Source organism: Dipodomys ordii, unplaced genomic scaffold (genome assembly GCF_000151885.1).
Source record: "Dipodomys ordii isolate 6190 unplaced genomic scaffold, Dord_2.0 Scaffold82, whole genome shotgun sequence".
NCBI lineage: Eukaryota > Metazoa > Chordata > Mammalia > Rodentia > Heteromyidae > Dipodomys > Dipodomys ordii.
In genome coordinates, this window is record NW_012267298.1 from 10961270 (window position 1) to 10983628 (window position 22359).

Consider the following 22359-nt stretch of genomic DNA (forward strand, 5'->3'; position numbering starts at 1 on the left):
CCCCCCCCCCCCCCCATGCACGGATAGGAAACGAGGCCGGACCAGCCAGGCCATCACAGCTGTGGAGGCCCAGAGGCCCAAGACCAGACCAGAAGTCCGCACGATGAGCCTGTAACACTGAAATGCATGGCGCAATCACCGAAGCAAAGCCACATCCCATATTCACATCGCCTGCCATGGTGATCGCTCTGGATCACTTCCCACAAGCACAGCAGGCGCAGAGAGGCTGTCAGAAGATCAGTGCAATTGTTCTGAGCGGAGAACTTTGCCTTAGAGAGGCAGCATGCATGTCACAGACGCCCCGCGACCAGAGACGCACGCCCCTGTACCACAGCAAAACACATCACGCAGAGCAGAGCGTGCTGCGGGCAGCGGGGGAGGAGGCTCTCAGTGACTCCAGGGAAGGGGTTAAAATATAAAGTGAGTGTTTGCATTCCGCAGGAGAGCTGTATGGATGCCGAGGGGGGGTGTCTCCGCTACATTCCTTTTCTCATGCACAAGAGATGACAAGAGGTTGCAGCAGGTTTCGTATGGCTTGTCTGGGCCACTGGCATTCTCACTAGGCGGGTTGGGACGGTCACCCTCGCGCTCCTCCTGGGACTCCGCGGAGGAAAATGCCCCAAAAATCCTTGACACATGCAGCAGGCCAAGGTCGTGCAGGGGACGACCTGTCACCAGCGAGGGCTGCCACCCGCCCCCAGGGGCTCCCGGGGTGGTTGCCCAGCCCCAAAGGCCTCCCAGAGACACTCGGGCTCCAGACTGCAGGACCTGTGGCTGATCTACCCTTAAACACATCGTATCAAATATAGAATTTGACTGAAAAACTGCCTTGCAAAAATAAAATTTAAATCACTCCGCAGACCAATGCAAAAGCACACTGCTGCATATATAAGAAAAACAATTCATCCAGAAAAATCACATCTGTGGCTTTCAAAAAATAAATCCATTCGGCAAACTTGAAGGTAAACATCAGGTAATTATAAAAGCTGGGGAAAAAAATGACCTCTACCATTATCCATCAGGTACCACATGCACCGGAATACCCATGTAGGCCAAGTCAAGCCAGAGCAACCAAGGAAAAAATAAATAGCAACGTTCGCATTTAAAAACAATAAAATAACATACAACAAGAATAAGAACTGCCCTGCCCCTGCTGCGGGACTCAACCAAGGAGCGGAGCTCTCCCTATGGGGTAAACATCTGGGCCAGCGGGCGGACAGCGCAGCTCCTTCCGGCCTGGCCACCCCTCTGGGGACCAGCAACCCTGGCCCCAAGCCCTTCCTTCAGTTTGGGGGTCGGGGGAGGATGAGGAGTGGCCAGCATCTAAATATGGAGGAGACAAAACAGACTCTAAAGTAGTATCAAAAAAGTGTGTGTGTGGAAAGACTTCAGAACAGGAAAGCAAAGCAGCCCAAGAGGGCCCGGCCGCCTTCACAGGTCTGGTAGGAAGCAGGGAGATGCGCAGCTGGCCCGCGGTGGGGGTGGGGTCTGCGCAGTGACCAGGGGCTCTTTGAATGCCTCCCGCCTCCCGGGGTGCCTCCCGGGGTGCCGCACAGCCTGGCTACCATGAGGAGGTGCCAGGGGGAGAGGCCTGCGTGGCTGGGAGTCCAGTTCCAAAATCCAATCCAGAGGCCTCTTTTGAAGAGACAGACTAAATCCTAAGTCCTACATTTCCTCGGAATGAGTCCCGTTTCCTACATCAGCTTTCTTTCTTTCTTTTTCTTTTTTTCACATTCAGTTTGCTTGAAGCAAGGCACACCTTACCTAACGGTGGGGTGGGGGCAAAGCCTCGGGCCAGCGGCTACAGAACAGACCTAGCTTTGCAGTCTCGAGATTCATGCTTGTGGGGAAGGGCAAAGAGCAGGGGTCTGGTAGAAAATTGGGAAAACAATGATTTACCTGAGAAATTGAAACTACAGCCATTTAATTTCTACACGGTCAACAGACGTGTACAGGTGTACACAGCCTCCTCATCGGCTGCTGGCCTGCGGATGTTTTGAATATGCAAAGTTCCACAAAACAAGCACAGGGCGAGATGAGGCAGCCACTGAAAAGCTACTTTATCTTCAAAACACTTTTTTTCCTTTTATGCCAGTGTTGGGGCTTGAACTCAGGGCCTTGAGCTCTCACTTGGCTTTTTTCACTCAAGACTGGCATCCTACCACTTTCAAAAATGATAAGAATGAAAAACAAAAACAACAACAACAAAAAAAACTTCTGATACTTTTCTTTGCCAGCCTCTGCAAGCTTTCCTCGGCGCTCAGATGGCACTCGGGGGAGGGGGAGGGGCGAGCCTCAGAACCCTGGCTGCTCAAGGATGGCTAGAAGCACAGATGACAGCCTGGCTCAAGCACCTGACCAGGACATTTGCAGCAGGCCTGGGAATCTGCATTTGGGCCAGGCTCCCTCCCTCTGGCCTCCCCCTCTACCTTGGAGAGGCGTTCTCCAGTGATTCTGAGAACGGCTGAGCCCAACCTAATTTCAGAGTCTAAAAGCTTACTGGTCAAAAGCTTCCCTCTTGAGGCCTACAGGTAAAGGCATACCCCGCGAGAACACACTCACATGCCACAGCCCCCATCACCACCTGGAGCCCAGGTGCAGGGGCCCGAGGAGGCTCCTGCCCCAGCAAGAGGAGGCTCACGGTGCCCAGGAAACGCCCCTCAGGGGACGTGAGCAGGGAGGGGAGGTACAGAGTGCACAGTAGCACAGGGGACACCCGCCCTTCCTTAGCCCCAGTCTCACGCCCATGGGCACAAACACAAAGCGCCTACTTAGCACACACCCTTCCGCCATCCCTGGTTTCAAATGATGCACATCCTGCCCGCAAGGTCTGTGCCCTCCACCGGCCTAGGCACGGGGCTAATCTGCCAGGCAGGCTGCACCCCACCTCCAAGCCTGGCGAATGGAGCCGCCCGGCAGCTCCCCGCCTGCTTCGGTGCATAGATCTGAGGAAACTCGCCTCACCAAAGTGCACACGGCCCGCCTGAGGTCCGGGCTATGCGGCCCACGCCGGGGACAGACCACTGTCACATGAACAAGTCAGCTGCATCTTCCTGTACTCAAGCACAAAGAGCCACAGAGGTACCAAGCCACGCCTGCTACGCAGGACAGGTCACAAACAGCACCCCTAGTTCACAAAGGAAAACAGCGTCTACCTATCACATTAATACTGCAAACCAGATATATATTTTTTTCTTTTACATTAAAAGACATTAACAGTGAAAAAGGATTGTACTGTATTTATCACCACAGACCCGTATTCTTTAGAAACTTTGGAAAATAAATGTCACAGTCCTGTAGGACAAATCTTGTGATTAGACTGTCGGTATATTGTCTTTCTTCTCTCTCTTTTTTTTTTTAAATAAACTTTCATTAAAACGGCACTTGTCTGCCAATCTCTCTGGGCCATCACTGCTGTAAACACGCAGGACCCTCCCAGGCCGCTGCTCCGCGGCGCAGCGGGGCGCACGTGGCGTGTCGGGCGGGGACCCCCTCGCTCCCCCTCCACCCCCGCCCGCCACACCGCCCCCCACAACTCAACTCTAGGGATGTCAGAAGGTTCAAGGCTTTAAAACCCCTATCGTGCTTCGTGTTGCTTCCCTCTCCCAACAATTTCATAAAGAATCATGTGTTAAAAACAAGTAAATTGAATGACCAAATAAATTAAAATGTTTTAAAGCCCTGAGTTCATAAACTGGTTTTAGGGGATTTTTTTTTTTTTTTTTTTTTTTTTAGGAAACACGGGACTCTATTTTAATAAGCAGCTTCTAGATTTTGGCAAACCATATTTCCTACGATAATGGGGGTCTCTTACAGGTCTGCAGTTCAAAATCCAAGTCTGAAATCTGGGACGGAAGGCATTCTGGAAAATGGAGAATTGAGTAACACCAATGACGTCTCATGTTCGATGCTGGCTGTGGCGGAAGGGCTGGGCGGCTGTTGGTCTGAGTAGCTGGTCTCGTGTGAATCCGTGGGCATCACGCACCGCTCAACGCTACACATCAGGCAAAGTACATGGTGCGCAGTGTGTCCTGGTGGACCTGGACTGCCTTGGCCAGGGCCTGGTGGTCGCGCCCGTTGCTCTGCCCAGAGGTATGGCTTCCTTCGGCACTGTGGGGACACCGAGGAGAGGGAGAGTGATGCCAGGGTTGCCGCAGCTAGAATGGGAGCAGAGGCCCCAAGCTGCCGATCGCTGCCACCACCACCGCCACCACCTACTCTAAAGACAGCCGCCCCATCAACAAGCAAACCCTCCCCGCCACAACAGCCACGACCCTCACCTGTCGTGTTCTTTATCCACCAGATGGTACCTGGCCCGGAAGGCCACCAGGTGAGCGTAGTAGGCTGGCGCTGGGATGGACACGGAGCGCGTGCAACGCACGTAGGTGTGACACAGCTGGTAGGTGAGAATCTGCAGCTCATCCGAGGAGAAGCGATTGTCATCCCAAAGGACGTGGTAGTGAGAGGGCCTGCTCGTCCCCTGCAGGCCAAGCAGAGCACTGCCGGTCAGGCACGGCGCGGAGGGGGCGGGGGGCGGGGCGATGGCGGGGGTCCTTTCTGGAGAAGGCCACGGAAGAATAGCTAGATCAAGGTTCAAAGCCAGCCTCCTGGGCCAGGAAACCTGGGGACACTCTTTACCAGTTAACTAGCAAAAAAGCCAGAAATGGAGCTGTGGCTCAAATGGTAGAGCACCAGCCTTGGAAGTAAGCAAAAGGTTCACAGTCTAGAGATCTTATTAAACCCCCAAGAACTAAGGCAAGCAGGATAGGGAGTGTGGCTCAAGTGGTGGAGTATCTGCCTAGAAAGTACAAAACCCCAAATTCAAATCACACTGAGACCAAAAAGAAGTTTTAATATTAAAAAATAGATGAACTGAGGACAATGTGCCTGGGTATGTTAAATATTTTATGTTTTATTGATAACCGCAAGAAGAAAAAGCAAAAAAACTCTCTGCTGAAAGGTGCACATGGGAAAGGATTTTCTAAAGGGAGTGGAAACACCCATTCTCCCTCATGGAGGAGGCCATGGGACCAGGCCCTAGCGCCTCCGCCCCGCCCCACTTCACCAGGAGGCCAATCCGCAAGACCAGCCTAGAGCAGCCTATTCATCTGGCAGATGGACGGCTGGAGAGGCTTTCTTTCCAGGCACACCCGACACTGAGGACTCAGTACGGGCAGTCTGCGTCTGAGTGGGTAGTTTGGCTCTCCAGGGCACAGCCACGCAGTGCCAGCCTGAGGGACTTGCCACCAGCAGTGTGGTGTCCCTGTTATGAAGTCCTTGAGCAGAACAACAGGCCAAAGAGGCCTTGGAGGGTGGGGCCTGCTGGCCAGGACAGAAACCACAGAGGGTGGTCACAAAAAGGGCGAAGACTGAGAGCCCACACAGCCAGCCTCCGCGTGGCAATCTTGGCGGCCTCTGGACAGGACAAGGAGCCAGGAGCGGTAGCAGGACGTCCGTGCCCCTCCCACGGACACGGGTCCTGTCACACAGTCCTCTGGCTCTCAGGATGAATCCAAAATGGGCTGTGGGTGGGACCGGGCCATAATTCTCTACCCTCAGGCAGCGTGAACGCTGTGGATTGGAAGGCTTTATATTTTTGAAGGGACTGTGACAGTTCATAGCAAATTCTCAAGTTAGAGTAGGGTGGGGCTGGATTTAAGTCTTTCCTTGGCCTTTGAAAAATCGAGAGCCTTCCACAATTACGTGGGCATACAGCCGGGGCGCCTCTCATCCCCGGGTGACGAGGCAGAGCTGGTGGCTCAGCTCCAAGGACACATGCGGCACTTCAGTGGTCATGCTTATGTGGCTCCCTCTTGGCCAGATGTAGGCGTCCCTCCCCTGGGAGCTCAGGGGAGCCAGTGGGTGCCCGTCTTCTGCGCCCATCACCCCGCCAGGGTGGCCTGGCACGCCCAGCCCGCATCAGCAGTGAGGCCTCATCTTCTAGCTCACAAACTCCAGCCATGCGACTTCCCTTGGCCCCACAAGCATCCCGGCCCTGGCCCTCACCGCTCGCAGGCCCCACGGCATGTAAAACAGGATGTCGTCCACGGGAGCCTGAGGGGGCCTCTGGGGGCCAGCCCCAACTTCCGCCCAGCTCAGATCCTCAGCTCCCAGGAGTCCAGCTCAGGCCTGTCCCCAGGCAGAGCACAGCTGCGCAGGGTTGCAGCCTTATCTGTATGGCTCGCGCCAATTCCAGTGCCCAGCAGAGCTCCAGAGCTCACTGCACACATGGATAGTGTGGCAGATGCCACACATTCTGTCCACGGGGACCCTGGTCCTCACCTGGATGCCGGCGTGGCTGCACAGGTAGAAATCAAACTCTGTCGGGTGGGTGATTTTTGTGTCCACCGTGGTGCCTGCTGGAATGTTCCCACTCTTCCCAACCTGCAGCAACACAGCAGCCTCGTCAGATGTGGTAGGTGGGTGGGCAGCACGGGCGTGGCGGGTGGCGGTGGCGGGCACCACAGCGAGCGCCGCCTGTCCTCAGCTGGCCCGTGTGAGCTTTCAAAATGTGTTAATGCATTCGCTCAGCCGGGCAGTGCTAAAACAAAACCGAGTACCGACAACAGAAAAAACCCGCAAACTGCCATTTGGGCTATTGTTCCCATTTCAGGCTGCATGAGTTAAAGTGTAGTTTAATTCAGGACCCACAAGATTTTATGAGGTTTTGGTGATCACCGGGGCTATTTTGATCTGAAGCCAAGATGGAAACTGCCAGCCACACACAGGGCGGGGGTCTTCCCTCCTCTGATTAGGCCCCAGCACGCTCTCCCGGCAATGGAGGCGGGAGGCGGGAGGCAGGAGCCGGGCCACAGAGGGCCACAGATGTCCGCATTAGAGCCTCAGTGGTGCCAGAGGCTTCTGGAGGACAGGCGGTTTTAGAGCTCTCAAAATCAGGTGGGGGAGAAGTAGTTACTAAACCAGGTAACTATGCAATGGCTCCGCCCCCACCCCAAGCCAGCCACGCCCTAGAGAGCTTTAGTTGTAAATGGCTTTAGACACCACACAAAAGACAGCCCCACTACCTCGTGCATCTTTACATTAAGTTCTTTCCAATTTTACTTGACTCTCACGTGTCTAAGAAGGACTCAAGAATTTAGAAACTGTGGCACCTTTGTATGTATCCTAGATCCATCCTACCCTGTCTGCACAGACTTAACACTCCACACACAAGTTAGTGGAGCTTCTCACCCGTGTAAGTGTGAAATGGTCCCAAACTGGGAACATTTCAAATGCCCACATGAAGACACAGGGAAGATTCTACACCTGACCCCCGTGACAGGTGACAGAGAAAACACAGGTAAACAGAAAGACTGTGCACATGAATGACCTAATGTTTAGACCTCATTATGCACATGCAAACGCTAAAAAAATGAAAGTACACACTACGAGTATTGGATTGGCTCAGAAATTTTATATATATGTATAACACAAATGTATATATATTATACATATATATAACATACATATATATAACATATATATGTTATATATATATATGTATATCACAAACCAGCTACTGGCTGGTTTTACATAATGTTACAATTTTTAGACATGTCCATGATACAGCTCATTAGTATTCCTTTGCTGTGTTGAATATTAATATGTGAACACAGTCATCATGTCTTGTGCTGTTGGATGGATACATCTTAATTTTTTTCTCATACTGCTAACAGTATAGCCATCAAATATTATTATAGCAAGCACTTATTTTAGTATAACAGAGTTAGAGGAGGGAGAAATGGAGATGAGAAACATTTCCTGCTCCCCACACAGGGAGTGGGAATGAAAGACTCCCACAAATGATTCCATTCACAGCTTCTTGTGTTCAGACCCATGCGTTTCTTTCTTGCAGTTACACATCCAGAATTGCCACCTGGTTATCATCTGTACTCCCTTCCACAGCACACACCAGCTTCTGCGGGGACGATGCCAGGACCGGCCCGTGTTGTGTTAGCTCTCAGGACCTCCTGCTCCCGCCTGGAGGTGGGGCAGAGGCCAGCTCCGCCCCTGAGCACGAGCCCGACAGGTGGGGCTCGCATGCCTGCGGGCAAACACACACGAGTTCATATTCTCTGTCCCTTGCAGCTTTGGGGACACGGCTCTCAAGATGAGCAAGCAACTTCCCCTCGTTCCCTGCAGGCTGTAGGGCTGTCAAGCTGGTTGTGCAGCGCTCTGGACACCAAACACTGGGACTGGAGGAGCTGATGACAATGAGTGGATTTATCTTCTTGAGCTGACTTTAGGAATATATAATTCCGCAAACACCAATACCCGTTCTTGAGTGTCCAGATAGACGCACATCCCATGACTGCACGTTCTGTCTTCTCTGCAGCTGTGGCTCCTTTCCTGCTCCCAGTACGGGTGTGGTATACTCTTGCTTGCAGCTGGGTCTACAAGAGCCCCTTGGTAGCCATGGTTTCCTGGCTCCAAGGAGAACCACCATGGAGTTGCTCAGAGCCTAGTGTTGCCAGGGGATGCTCCTCCCATTCACCTGCTTCCTCTACACATGGAGCCTTCCAGCCCGGCTTGATGCTCACCGTCACTTCACTTAGGCGCAAGCCTTTTTACCTTGCTCTTTGGGAGGCAGGCTCTCACAGAATGAAGAGCAACACTGTGCACATTGCAGGACTAAGTACAACGGGCCACCCACTCCTGCTCAGCTGACCAACTGCACCGCCATCCACATGTGGAAATTAAATTTCTTTGGATTAAATAAATTAGTATTGGGGCTGGGAAGGTGGCTCAGTGGTATAATGCTTAACTCACATGCATGAGGCCCTGGGTTTGATTTCTCAGCACCACATAAAACAGAAAAAGCCAGAAATGGCGCTGTGGCTCAAGTGGTAGAGCGCTAGCCTTGAGCTGAAGAGCTGAGGGACAGCGCCCAGGCCCAGAGTTCAAGCCCCATGACTGACTAAATAAATATTATTCCTTTTTGACATCATTTGGTCAAAACCCCATATAATGAAGGAGTCTTATTGTATTTTCAAGCATGTTTGATTTTCATCTCCTCACTGTACCCTCATTTTCTATTTCCACTGCTGTCCAATCTGGGGAGTGGTCTGGGGTACAGGTGTGTGGGGCAGGCAGAGGTGAGCCGGGCACTGCAGCTTCCCCTCTACGCTCTGGGCGGAGGCTGCCTTCCCCTTCCCGCCTGTCTTCCCAGGCTGCCAGGCCCTACTTTACAGACCGCGGGGTTTTGTTAGTGTGAGGTGCTCGTGAACATTCTTCAGTGTTTGCTGGCTGCGAGTGCTCCCCCATTTCCATGGTCATGACATGACACGTCCAGTGCTTCACACTGAAAAGCTGAAAGCTGTGCTCTTGAGCTTCACGTTCACTGCTGACTAGAATGTGGTTGTGTCTGGCTCTGAGTACCATTCACCCAGGCCAGGACCCGAGCTGGAACCCTGGGGGCTCCACGGCGCACAGCTGTTGGGCGGCTGGTTCACTCTTCCAGTGTTCGGAGCTCGCTCTTTTCACCTGCTTCAATCGCTCACATGTCGGTGTACCATCACCCTCTTTGATAGTAGGGCTTCTCAATGTCTCTTTGAAAGCTGCTCAGCCTTTGCCTTTTCTCCCCCGTTGAATGTTAGCGTAACGCTAGCTGGCCAGCTGGCCGTGTGGCTTCAGGACCGCCCCCCCCCCCCCCCCCCCCCCCCCGGCTGCGGCCTCATGCTGGCCAGCTCCTTCCTCTAGCCGTGGAGCCCTTGTGGCCCTCGGAGGGAGGGAGCACGGCGTGTTCCTCAGTGTGCAGCTGCAGGCCATGCTCTTGGCCTGTTGGGTGCAGAGCTGTGGCGGTGGCTGGCTGAGCCTAGGGCCCTCCAGGATGTGCAACCATTGCCAGGTGGGCCAGCTCCACCATTTGGCTGGCTCCTTCTCAGAGCTCTCTCCCAAGGAGTGACAGCTCATGCCTAGGCTGTCCCAAGTCTGCAGATTGACTAAGACTTCTCCCTGCCTGAGTCCCCGTCACGCCCCTCGGAGGACAGGCGCCATGAAAGCCAGGCCAGAGGCAGCCTGCAGGGAGGCTGAGCCTCACCGGGCACTCACCCGCTCGTTCTTGTCAGTGCAGAAGAGCCGCGTGTGGTGCCTCTTCTGCACCACGATGAACGTGATCCCCGGCTGGTAGTCCTTCTCCAGCTTGATGCAGGCCTCGCGGATGGCCAGCAACTCATGGTGGAGGACCTATGAGGGAGGGAGAGCAGGAGGACCGGGCTGAGGCGCCTCGTGCTAAAGATGAACCCCCAACAATGTGTCCCACTAGCCGACACAGGCTAGACAGTTCCGTTCCGCGGGCACGTCACTGGTGTGCAACCTTCCCTCTGGAGCTCACGTTCTCATGACAGCGCCACATCCCCCGGGGCCCGTTAGAAAGTGCAGGACAAGTGCTTGGCACAGCATTAGAACCTTGTCTCTCCACAGCGGGGAAACGGTGCCCGTGCCCCTCAGAGTGATGAGGCACTACCGGACACGTTAGCCCCTTGCTAGCCTTGTTTGTCTGTTATGAAGAGGAAGGTAAGATCTGATAGAAAACTCTCTGGAGTTGGATTTGAGTTCAAATCGGTCTCTGCCATCACATAGCGCGATATAACCTGGGAGGACCATGAACTGACCTCCAATTCCTTCACTTGAAGGGCGAGCCTCAAGTCGCGTGAGGCAGACACCCGTTACTTATCTGCGGGGGGTACTGGGGCTCAAAGCCCTTCTTCAGCAGGCACTGTACCACTTCAGCCAAAGGTCAGCCTCCGACTGTAATCCTCCTTCCTACGGTGTACCATATGGCCAGCTTGTGTTGTTGAGAGGAATGGTCTTGCTAACTTTTAGCCAAGCCCTCCTGAAGCGGAAGTCCTCCCAATCTTTGCCTCCTAGTAGCTGAGATTACAGGATTGGGCCACTTTAGGTTTTAGCTGTTACTTGCCCGGGCTGGCCTCACACTCCTGGACTCAATTGCTTGTCCTACTAGAGCCTCCTGAGTAGCAAGTCACAAACAAAAACCGTGCTAAAATGTTTCGGAAACACCTGGCATTCTGGAGGCGGAAAACTCAGTCACAGGGATTCTGGGAGATGATGTGTTTACCGGGGTGCCAGTGGAGGAGGCAGGAAGGAGGGCTGGGGTGCAGAGAGCCATGAGCCCAGCAACAAACAGAGGCTGGGCATAAGAGGCCGTACAGGGGAGGAGCGGGGCGCGGCTCCTGTGGCGCGGAGTTGAGGCTCCCAGGGGATCTCGTCACCCAGGGCCGAGAAACCAAGTGCTCCATGTTGCGCCGTGGAATTTTTGCCAGCACCAGGCCTCTCCCCACCCCCCCCACTTATTTTCTGCCTTCGCCGTGACCACATCTCAGCCAGCCACCTGCTGCAGGCACAACGGATGCCACCCAACACGCTATGGGTCCAACCAGTGCCAGGGCTGTATGGTCTCTGTGAGTCCGCACCCCAACTGGCCTTCCACAGGGTGACAGCCGCAGTGGGAGGAGAGCGGCTGCATCCATCCTTGCATCAGCAACAGGGAAATGACCCCACAGAGACCAGGTGTGTCGGACGAGGCACTGGTATGTGTGCACGCGCGTGCGTACGCACGGGGGTGTGCAGGTGCGACGGCCCTGCAGCATCCAGGCAGGACAGCCTACCTGCTGGAACTGGCCCTCGGAGACACCGTCACGGTAGAAGATGATGCGGGTGGGCTTGAAGCGTGTAGACTTGTAGAACTGGATGAGCAGCTCGCGCACCATGGCTGCCAGGTCCTGGATGATCTCCTGCCGGTGCTGCTGCACGCGCACCGTGGCACAGTAGCGGTTGGGGTGTGCGTCCATGCTGCCCACAACCTGCGGAGAAAAGCAATGAGCCCAGGACAAGGGCTCCCGGGCTGCCTTCTGCCTTCTTCCGCCGGCAGGTGAGCAGAGCTTCTCAGAGGTCTAGCCCAGCAAAGGCCAACACCACTCGTGACTTTCTTTGGGTGTGTGAAGCAAGGGTTCCTAAGTACATCCTAAAGAACCGAAGTCATGCTGAGGAACGCAAGGAAAGCAGACCGGTTTTCTACATGCTCCGCTGCAGACAGCAGCCTCTCATCCAGCCAAAGGAAGCTACGGGACAGGCTGTAGCTCAAGACCAAATGGTTTTCCAACTCAACACACATCATCTCATGTCTTTGGTACCCAGGAAGGGCAGGGCCACTGATGGCAGGCCGCAGCTAAGGGTCAGGGTGACAGTGTGAGCACAGCGCGGCTGGGAGCCCTGCACGGAGGCCCGAGTCGCTGCTTGTGGGGAACGCGCTGCCGGAAATGCCCCGTGCCCCCAGCTCGCCCTTCTGGGGCAACCACTTCTCTCTCAATCTAAGTAAAAATAAGCAGCCTGAAAGGCTGTCAACAGAAAAACACTGACTTAAACAGAAGCCCCTTGTGATGGGGAGCTGTGGGCGCCGGAAGGACAGACTCTGCTCTCAAGGATTCGATGAGCACTATCTGAGCCTCCTGTGCCAGAGCCGCACCTTCCTTACACTCATCTGATCTGTCCAGAAGGAAGCTATCGGGGACCAGGGGAGGCCAGGCCAGAACCTGCCAAGCCAAGCAGCCGGGACCCCATGCCGGAGCCCACTTCCTCCTCTGTAAGCCAGAGCACAGGGATGGCAGGGAGGAAGGAAAGGGCCGGGAACGCAGCTCACACCAGGGTGTGGACACTGTGACTAAGGCCACACAAGGAGTGCGGCACGCTTGAAAGGCATGCGAGTGTACAGGGCACACGTGGAGGCTTTGTCTCGCCAGGGCGTTCACCACGCTGGCTGGATGGCGTGGGTATCTGATTGGGCCTCGCCACACTGGCTTCCCCAATGATCACAGGTGAGCAGGAGAAAACGCACAATGGCAGAGTGGCGGCGGCAGCCGTCTCCAGGCTGTGCGGGGTTCAGGGTCGAGGCTGGGGCTTCCCTCACTCAGGGTGCTGGGGTTACCATACCCCAAGGCCTACACACCCCACGGGGCCTTTGATTCCAGTTCTCAACCTGGGCTTTCTCTAAGATCCTTCTCCCTGGGAGGCCAAAGCATCTCAGGAGGTTTCAGATGAACGAGAACGAAAACCACCCTTGCACTCAGTGTTCCCAGCCACAGAGCTGGTGTCTCTGGGAAACGCGCTCTTCATTCCAAACACGGGTTTGGCTCAGCCCTTTTACATCCACCCCGTGTGGCCACAGTGCCGAGCACCTCCTGCTGAGCCGGGAGCCATCCCGCTCCTCTGTGAAGCCCTGAGCCCCGGGGTGCCGGGGGCAGGACCCAAGCTGGCAGAGACCAGCACCCCTGAGAGCCCTTCATAGCTTGCCAGCACCCTCCCAACACTGACTTGCCCCCAGAACCTCCCCCATGCCCTTCAGAAAGACTCCCTGCCGAGGCCGCAGAGGGCCTGGAGGAAAGCGCTGGCACTCACGGCGGCGATGGACGGCTTCTTCCCGTCCCCAGCAGGCGGGTGGGTGACATCGGCTCCGAGAAAGATCACAGGCTGCTGGAACACAGGAGGCCTGCAGGGAGGCAGGAAGAGGGGGCTGAGGCGGGAGACCTGGCACAGGGACCTGGGACCCACACTGCCTGTCTCTCCAGCTGGTACAAATGGGCAGTGCAGCTTTGTAACACAACACAACGGTCCACCAGAAAACCTCCCAGAAGCAACTCAGTCCAAGGATGTGCCACAGAACAGCCCAGGACAGAGGGAGAGGAGCAGAACGCCCCCCCACAAGACTGACGAGGCCATGGTGCCAGGGATGGGGACCAGGCACGGAGGGCCCAGCACCCCACACCTCTACCTCCCTGCAGGCCCGGTATCTCCTCTCGCCCTCCAGCCACTTGCTCTGAGTTAGGAAGGGGCTGCGAGGAGGCTGCATAGCATCATTCCCTCTCTTTCCCCCCTTCCTCAGGCCGCTGCCTTCCCTGTCAGCCTCCAGGTGCTACTTCACGCCACTGGAGAACATTAGACACGGCCGTGTTCTCCCTGAGGCCAGTGTGCAGTGCAGGCAGAGTGGGGCAGTGACCCTGACCCCGATGATCTCAATGCACTCACGCGAGGGCTCTGCCCCTCCGCAGCGTCAGCCCTGTGCCACGGGCTCTGCTCCAGGAACCCCAAAGCCGCTTCCCTGGACACCTGGAGTCTGACCACATGCTACCTTCTAGAAAGACCCTCCAGCCTACATGGAGCCCAGCCCCTCACCTCGTGAGTTCACCCTCCCACCAAGGGGACACAGATCACGTGGACATCAGGCAAGCGCTTGATAAACACAAGAGCAGCACCGGGCTCCCCATCTCTGTGGGCCCTCAATCGTGGCCACAGGCTTGTGTGGGGGGACCCAGCCCCCCACAGACCTCACCATGCCACCGACTCCTGTCGGCTCGATGGCTCTGCCCGGCCAGTGGCCGTGCTCGGCCCTGGGTCAGGAGTAAACCCCAGGCCCCCTCTGCTCCAGGGTGTCCAGGATGGCGCTCGGCCCACATCCATTGCACAGCGCCCCTCACCCACCGCGGCGGGGCTCCCTCACCTGCCCTGGGGCAGCAGGATGTTGTTGACGCCCCCCAGCTTGACGTTGATCTTCAAGCAGAGGTTGGACAGCGTCTGCGGCGTGGTTCGCTGCACGTTCTTCATCTGCACGCACTGCGTGGCCATGCCCAACACCGTGTCTCCCACACGCTTGACTTCGGCTGTGGGGTTTCAAGGGGCATACGCTGCAGCGCCCGCAGGAGCCCGGCCCTGCCTGACCGCAGCACAGTGAGACGCTGCTGACGGACAGACGGAGGGTGGCTGGGCGCTGGCCGTGTGGTTCCGGCACCACTGTGCCCTACACAGGGAGGGCGGGAGGCTCCCCTCGCCCCTCCAGTTGGTGCCTTAAAGCCATTTAAAATGTGGCCCAGGCTGGGCGCTGGTGGCTCACGCCTGTAATCCTAGCCACTCAGGAGGCTGAGATCTGAGGATGGCAGTTCAAAGCCAGCCCAGGCAAGAGAGACCGTGAGACTCCTATCTCCAATAAACCACCAGAAAACCGGAAGTGGCGCTGTAGCTCAAGTGGTAGAGCGCTCGCCTTGAGCTGAAGAGCTGAGGGACAGCGCCCAAGCCCAGAGTTCAAGCCCCACGACCGACAAAAATAAATAAATAAAAATAAAATGCGGCCCAGGCCCAGGGCGGGCGGGCAGAAGCCAGAGCCTGGCATTCCTGGGCAGGAATGCCACCTCCTGTCACAGAACATGGCTGGGTGGATAAAAATAAAAACACCAGCTCCTCAGAGGCCTTGGCAAAGGCGGCGTGACATCAAAGTGCCTCTGGGCCCACTGACCCTGCAGCTCTGTTCCCGGGCAACACTGGCACCTTCCCCTTCCTTGCTTGGAGGCTAAAGTGGGAGTTGTGAGTAGGACTTGGGGCTCCAGGGGCCTGCAGAGCGCCTCTGGCCAGTGGGGAATCGGGGATCATCGGAATCGTTCCGGCTGCACCTACCAAGCAGGAGCTGCTTCCATCTGCTCCCCAGCTCCCTCCCCGCTCCCCAGGTTCTCCCGCCAAAGCCCCTGGGCAGGAGCCTCACCCCTCCCACGGGAGGGTTGAACTTCCTTTGAACATCCTCTGGCAGGATGTGAGGGACCTCGATGCATGCACCCAGGGTGATCTTCACCCACCACCCACCACATCACATCCCAGCTCTGCCCCCCCCCCCGCCCCTCCAAGCCCAGCTCTGTGGCCTCAGACAAGAAGCTGACCTAAGGTATCAGAACTCCCCTTCTTTCAGCCTCATGAGAAGCTTAGGCTGCGCCCCACACCCACGGAGCGCCCCGGCTCTGAAGCCTACCGTAAACAGGGGTCTTGCCAGGCAGGATGACAACCACGAGCTGCAGGCCGGCATAGGTGTTCTTCAGGTGACGGAACATGGGCTCCACGCTGTCCGCACCCTGGGCGTACTTGCAGAAGCAGGGCTGGCCCTGGATGGGCATCCCTGCGTCTCTTGAGATCTTTCTGAGCTGCTCGGTGAAGGATCTGAAGGAGAAGGTCCGCTTCACTAACAGGCACAGCCAAGTGACAACAAATGCCCAGTGCCACCACGGCCCTAAGAAATGGCACCCACCAACGAGGCCGGAAGCGTGTCTACAGAGGGCAGATGTAAGGTGCCTTCTTTCTTTTGGGGAGACAGGCTCTTGCAAAGTAGACGGGCTGGCTCTGAACTTTCATTTCAATCCTCCCGCCTCAGCCCCTAACGTGCTGGCATGATCATCGCGGGCCACCACACCAAGTCCCAGACAAAGCCAGAAACCCAAGTCCCAGCTCGTGACTAGCATAAGTTAAGTGGGGTGAAGAGACTACAATCCACCCCTCCCACAAGCCAGCGAGGTGATAGAAAACAGCCTCAGATCTCAGTTCTCTTACCCTATGGCCTCTGGTGTGGCTAAGATTACAGAAAGGAACCACTACACCTTGTTTCCTGAGGTGGGATCTTGCTAACTTTTTGCCAGGATTGGCCTCAAACTGAAACCTTCCTAATTTTCAACTCCGAAGTACCTGAGACTCAGCTTCTGCCTATACTTTCCAACTTCCCGCACAGGGGCTGTACTGCTCATCTGCAGTCCATACCACTTGGAATCTCAGTTCCCGAGAACCACAACTCAGGTGACCTCAACCCTGGACCAGTCTAACCCAGACAGGAGCTCTTGGTCAGGCAATGACTGACAATCTCCCACATCAGAACCCAGGTGACAGCCCCACCCCACCAGGTGGACCTTCTTGTTAGTCACCAATCCCTGCCTGTCCAGCAGGGCGAACACTGGGGTGTCTGGAAGCGGGCTTACTTAAGATGGACTTCGGTGCACTGGCGCTGGGGTGCAAAGCAGGCGATGGCCCACACCTTGATCTCAATGCCTGTGTGGAACTGCTTGTTCCTCATGTCCCACACGCCCTGCACAGGGGTGGCGATCGCTTTGTTCTGCAAACAGCACGAAGTTGAGAATGAGCAACAAGTGAGAACAAGTGGGAAACAGGGGCCCGGTCAGTTTTGCTTTGACAGTGCTGGAGCTCGATCATGACCGTGCTGCCGTGCCCCTTACCAGCCTGCACGGGAAAAGGGAGAGAGATGATGCATGGAGGAGAGTTCCTGCGGCATCAGAATTCTCTCCCCAGGGCGCCCAAGGAGGCTAGGTGAGCTAGGACCTCCCTCTGCATGTGTCTGCACACCCACTGTGCGCACACGCACGTGCACACACACACCAACCATCCCACTGCCCTCCCTCCCGTCCATCCTTCCCCTTTCCAATGTCAGTCTACTGTCTGTCCGTGCATGACCGAACCCTTCTGCTTGGCCACTGTGCCAGGCACAGAAGCCTCTCCATTTCCAAGAGAAATCTCAAGCCACACATCTGCCGAAAGAAAGACGCCATGAAATCTGACCACCTTCATGTGGCTCTCCAGGAGGGGCCACCTAGAGGAGCAAAGCTGTTGTCCTAGACCTGCATGGGTCACTACAGAACACAGACTTGCCAGAGTTGGTGTCTTACCAGCCTGTCACACACATGGCCTCCCAGGAGCCCCTCACAAGCCGGGTGTGGCCAAGTACAGCAAGCCTGGCGCTGGGCTGCGAGTGCACCACAGGGCAGCACTCTCCCCATGCGGTGTCTCAGTCCCACCTGCCTGGAGCTGGGACAATGAAACGTGTCTCCAGACGCTGCCAGGCACCCCCGGGGCAAAGCCACCCGGTTAAGCCTCTGCTGCCCATGGTGCTTCATTTTTCCACTGAGAGTGCTCCCAGTGACAGGGGACAAGGCGTAGGACAGGTTGGAGGGAGGGGGTGTTTCCGCCAATAAAATGCTGCAGAAATGCTTTGCACCTCTACCCATTCCCATTCAATACATAGAACCGCAGCCTTGGATTCAAACTCAGCGTTCAAACACAAGCATGCATTGTGTAAGAGAAAAAAAAAAGTAGAATACATTGCTACAGGTCTCAGGACTGGGGTGGAACGGCAGCAGGCTGGGGAAGGGACGAAGGCCGGTAGAGCCTTCTCCAGCACCAGCTGCTGATTAGTCTATGCCTCAGGAGCCCAGGCCCCAGGAAGAGGCCCTGGCTCCCAGGACTGCCAGCCACACTGGTCCCCAAGGAACTCAGAGTTCTGCTCCCAGAGGGAATAAGAGCATTGCAGTTGTAGGGGTCAGGGGCCAGGACTCCGAGTCACACATAAAGACTAGAAGTTGAGTGTTACACCCATCACCGGAGCGCTGCAGAGCCGGGGCAGGTTCTCAGCCAGCCCGTGCCATGTAAAAAGACTGTCTCAAAAAGAAACAAAAAACTCTAACTTGGCTTGCTACCAAGTACCCGCAAAGCTTTCTCAGAAAGTTAAACACCAGGAAAACAGGATAAAACTCTAGAAAATAGCTCAGCTCTGGTAGAGAACTTAGCACAGGAAGAAAAGCACCTTGATGGGAAAGAGTAGTGTTTTGAAAACATTCAAAGTAATTCCAGTGTCTTTCCAAAAATACAGCATGGCCAAGTCTTCATGAAATCTCAGGCCTCAAAGGTGCCATCCAGCCAGGGGCCCAGGGGCTGAGCCCTGGAGGACCTTGGTTAGAAGCCAGCCCAGGCAGCAACGCCATCTCCAGTTAACCAGCAAAATGCCAAGTGGCTCAAGTGATAGAGCAGCCATGAGCAAGCAAGCTGAGGGGGAGTGCAAGGCCCCGAGTTCAAACCCTAGCACCATGAAAGAAGGAAGAAAGGAAGAACGCAAGCAAGAAGGCAGGCACAACTTGGAGCAGAAGGAATCCTGGACCGACGGTCTGTCTGCACTGCAGTTACCAACAAGGAACAGAAGGAGCTGACTGCCGTCCCACCAGTGTCAGGCAGGCTCACCTGCCCCCACGCCACACCTACCCTGCCCCCATACAGGATGGAGGGTGGCTGCAGGACCCTCCCCGTCACATCTGTCATCTCATCTTTGACCATGATTCCAAATTCACGGACATAGGGGTCGGTGTTGAAGCTTGCACTTCGCATCTTGAAAAGGGAAAAAGAGAGAAGGTGGGGTCAGATGGGGTAGGGCCCTCTGTCCACTCCAGCATCCGGTCTGCCCCACCCCATGACTGACCCCCCAAGAACACAGTGCTTACCAATTTACTGATCTCCTCCTGCCGATCGGGGGCCGATCTGGCCGTTGCTCTGATCATGGTTGAGGTCTGATTGTCTGTTAACTTTTTTATACATCTCTGTCCCGCCACTATGTTACAGACCTACGAGAGGACACAGTCATCACCTGCTGGGGAGCCAATGGGGGATGGAATGGGGGAGGGGGAGGGGGAGGGGAGGAGACAAGGGAAGCAGGCTGCCCAAGGCCTTCTGGCTCTCTGTGGAAGGCCCTCTACCCGAGTCAGCGCGACCCAAAACCGCACAGCCTGGCACCAGTTTGCCAGAGGAGCAGGGGTCCCACCTGAGAGCTCTGGCTCTCCCCAGACCTCAGTGGATGCTAGCGTGAAATGCGCATGATCCAGGCTGCCCAAAGAGCAGCCAGTGCAAAACAAAGGCCCTCCTGGGACCCCCAGAAAGTGACCCTTGAGGAAAGAGTTAAAACACACTGCTTTCAATCATGATTCTCCTGGTTACTTCACCGGCCTACCATCCAGCCTGCCCTGTTCTCCTGCCCAGTGAGGAGAGGGCTGTCAGGGGTGAGGGCGGTGCTCGGCCACTTGCCTCCAAGGGAAGGTAGGTGTGTTTCTGCTCCTGCCCGACTTGTAAACATGGGAGGTGGGGGTAGCGCAGAACCAGCTTGTGCCTGTCCTTGAAGTACTGGGCCACCGTGCACTCCACCGTCTGCCCGCTCTCCTGCTGCAGCGGGAACCTGGCGGAGAGGGAGGCAGAGTGTTGACAGCAATGTCCCTGCATCTGGAGAATGAGCCCGGGAGCCGCACACAGCCTGGGGGCTGCCTATGTACCCATTCTGCCTGCCGGGCTGACCTGTGGAAAACACTGGAAACCAAGTCCTGACCGGCAAACGGCAGGGCCCTCCACTCGCACTGCCCCTAACCTGTAGGTCACAGACAAGTGACCATCACACACTTCCCTAACACCTACAATCTAGAGAGAACTCAGGATAATGAAGACGAATCTAGAAAAGCCACCGTGGCGCTGAGGCACTGCACCTAGGACTGTGGTGCCCAGCGGAAGTGCCTGGGGGAAGTGAGATCTGAGGCAGGACCAGCTTGGGAGCACCCACACTGCTCCCGGGGGGGAGCCATGGCTTCTATGCATGGTAAGAGCGGGTGCAGGCTCAGGAAGGCAGGCCTCCAGCTGGGGACAGGCCACACAGCCCGGCCTTTCCTGCTCTGTTTGGACTATCAAGGGATGGTTGCCTCAGTCCAGGGAAAGGAGGTGACGGGCACACACCTCACCAGTCTCAGCCTGCTGCCAAATAAGGCCCAGCCACCTTGGGAGTGCCGCAATTGTCCATGTAAGCAACCACGGGTAGAGCACTTTCTCTACAGAGCCACAGTCAACAGATGACAATATGGACTGGGACACCAAATGGCTCTTTTTACTTTTTTGTCGGTCGTGGGGCCTGACCTCTGGGTATGGCGCTGTCCCTCAGCTCTTCAGCTCAAGGCTAGCGCTCTACCACTTGAGCCACAGGGCCACTTCCAGCGTTTTCTGCTTATGTGGTACTGAGGAATGGAACCCAGGGCCTCAGGCATGCAAGGCAAGCACTCTACCACTGAGCCACCTTCCCAGCCCACCAAACGGTTCTTGCAGTGGAGAAACACACATGGGCCTCCAGCATGGCAGTGGGGGCTGGTCCAGGCCTGGCCGAGGCCCAGTCCTGCATGAGACACTGCAGAGGAGCTTGGGGACCCCCGAGGCCTGAGCTGGGGCTCTGGGTCCCGTGTGGGAAAGGAATGGAGAGCCGTCTTACGTCTGGTGGCTGGCAGGGCGCCGGGTGACGTTGCAGACGCGGTACTTCCTCTTCATCTGCCCACAGTGCGTGATCTCCACCTTTAGACCTGTGAGGCAAGCAGCAGGTGTCAGCCCCCACTTCCTGCTCTGTGTCAGAGGCAAGGCTCAGGACCGCAGCGACACACCAGTTCTGAGGGGCACGGAGCCAAGAGGACACCCAGGCTAGGTCTACCTTGCCCTCCACAACATCTCCTGCCCGTCAGAGCCCCGGTGTGGGATGCAGTGTGCAGATCCATAGCTCCGCCCCAAGGGCGGGGCCTGGGCTCCCCACAGGCCATCTCCATAACTCAGGCTGCTTTCTGTTAGACAGCCAAAACCAGTGTTATGTTGCCCACTGAAGGAGCAGCCTGGAAACCCGGGGTCTGAAATGGCTGAGATGAAGGCCAGGCTGAATGGGGCCGTACCAGTGTAAGGGGCATGGGCCTTGGGAGTGGGCAGCAGGTCACCACACTGCTGGGCCAAGGGCATATCTACTCCTCCCGTCTGAGCTGCACCCAAACACCACTGAAGTCACCACTCCTGCTGTTCCCACTGCGCCTCACTTCCGTCACCTCCCCCCAGGCCCCTTCCGTCCACCACCAACACCCCTCAACAAGCCAAGAGAGGCTCAGGGGGACTGCCCAGCCCACAATGCCTCTTAGCTGGTGTGTCATTACCTTTAATTTCTTTGGTAAACTTTACCCTTTGGGAATCTGTCAGAGGTTTTTGTTGTTCTTCAATACTTTTAAAATCCAAAACTTCACAAACAAACTCAATCACCGGCTGTGCCTTGTAAAAAGCCGTGGCCGACACTGCAGGCAGGAACAGAAAGAAGCAAAGATACAACTTCAGTGGTAGGTAGCACTCGGAAGAGGACAGAGAGCCTGACAGATGTGGAGAGGCTTCCGCAGGCCAGTGTCCGGGCAGAGGACACACAGCCTCCCCTCCTCTGAGCTCATCCTCCAGTCGTGGGTGTTTTGATTTTCATTGATGCCAGTGCTGGGGCTTTGCATTCAGGGCCTTAGTGCTTTCCCCGAGCTTTTAAAAAGTTCATGACTAGCGCTATACCACTTGAGCCATAGTTCCACTCGCAGCTTTTTTGGTAGGGCATTGGAGTTAAGTGTCTCATGGGCTTTTCTGCTTCCAACTGCTTCCCTCTCTCAGCCTTCCGAGTAGCTGGGATTACAGGCGTTAGCCACTGGTGCCTGGTTTCATCCTCTAGTCTTTGAGGTGAGAAAGCCCACATCTCACACCCAATGCCCAACAAGATGCTGAGCCAGGGGGATGTCCACATTCCTGTGCCAGAGCGTAAGGCGTTGGCTGAATCGAAAGATGAACTCACTTTCTAACCTATCTCAACAGATCCCTACAGTGCAATCCTCAGACTTGAGAGTTTCTCCTAACCATCTTCTGCACAGATTTCTGAATTCCGACCTTTTGTGTGGC

The 22359-nt window shown here is 55.8% G+C and overlaps 1 protein-coding gene across 1 annotated transcript in view; it reads right to left on the reverse strand.

The window, feature by feature from the left end:
• Window positions 1–3708: 3708 nt before the first annotated feature.
• The window catches only part of Ago2 (argonaute RISC catalytic component 2), a 39650-nt gene continuing 20999 nt past the window's right edge, over window positions 3709–22359 (reverse strand). Inside the window, exons 5-18 of the mRNA XM_013025215.1 lie at window positions 21591–21725; window positions 20894–20981; window positions 19678–19825; window positions 19101–19220; window positions 18865–18987; window positions 16797–16930; window positions 15806–15990; window positions 14513–14672; window positions 13414–13504; window positions 11628–11822; window positions 10051–10185; window positions 6283–6384; window positions 4281–4480; window positions 3709–4110 (exon numbers count right to left, since the gene is read on the reverse strand). Coding sequence (XP_012880669.1) covers window positions 4002–4110; window positions 4281–4480; window positions 6283–6384; window positions 10051–10185; window positions 11628–11822; window positions 13414–13504; window positions 14513–14672; window positions 15806–15990; window positions 16797–16930; window positions 18865–18987; window positions 19101–19220; window positions 19678–19825; window positions 20894–20981; window positions 21591–21725 — 1925 coding nt within the window. The 3' untranslated portion in view covers window positions 3709–4001. The remainder of the gene's footprint in view (window positions 4111–4280; window positions 4481–6282; window positions 6385–10050; window positions 10186–11627; window positions 11823–13413; window positions 13505–14512; window positions 14673–15805; window positions 15991–16796; window positions 16931–18864; window positions 18988–19100; window positions 19221–19677; window positions 19826–20893; window positions 20982–21590; window positions 21726–22359) is intronic.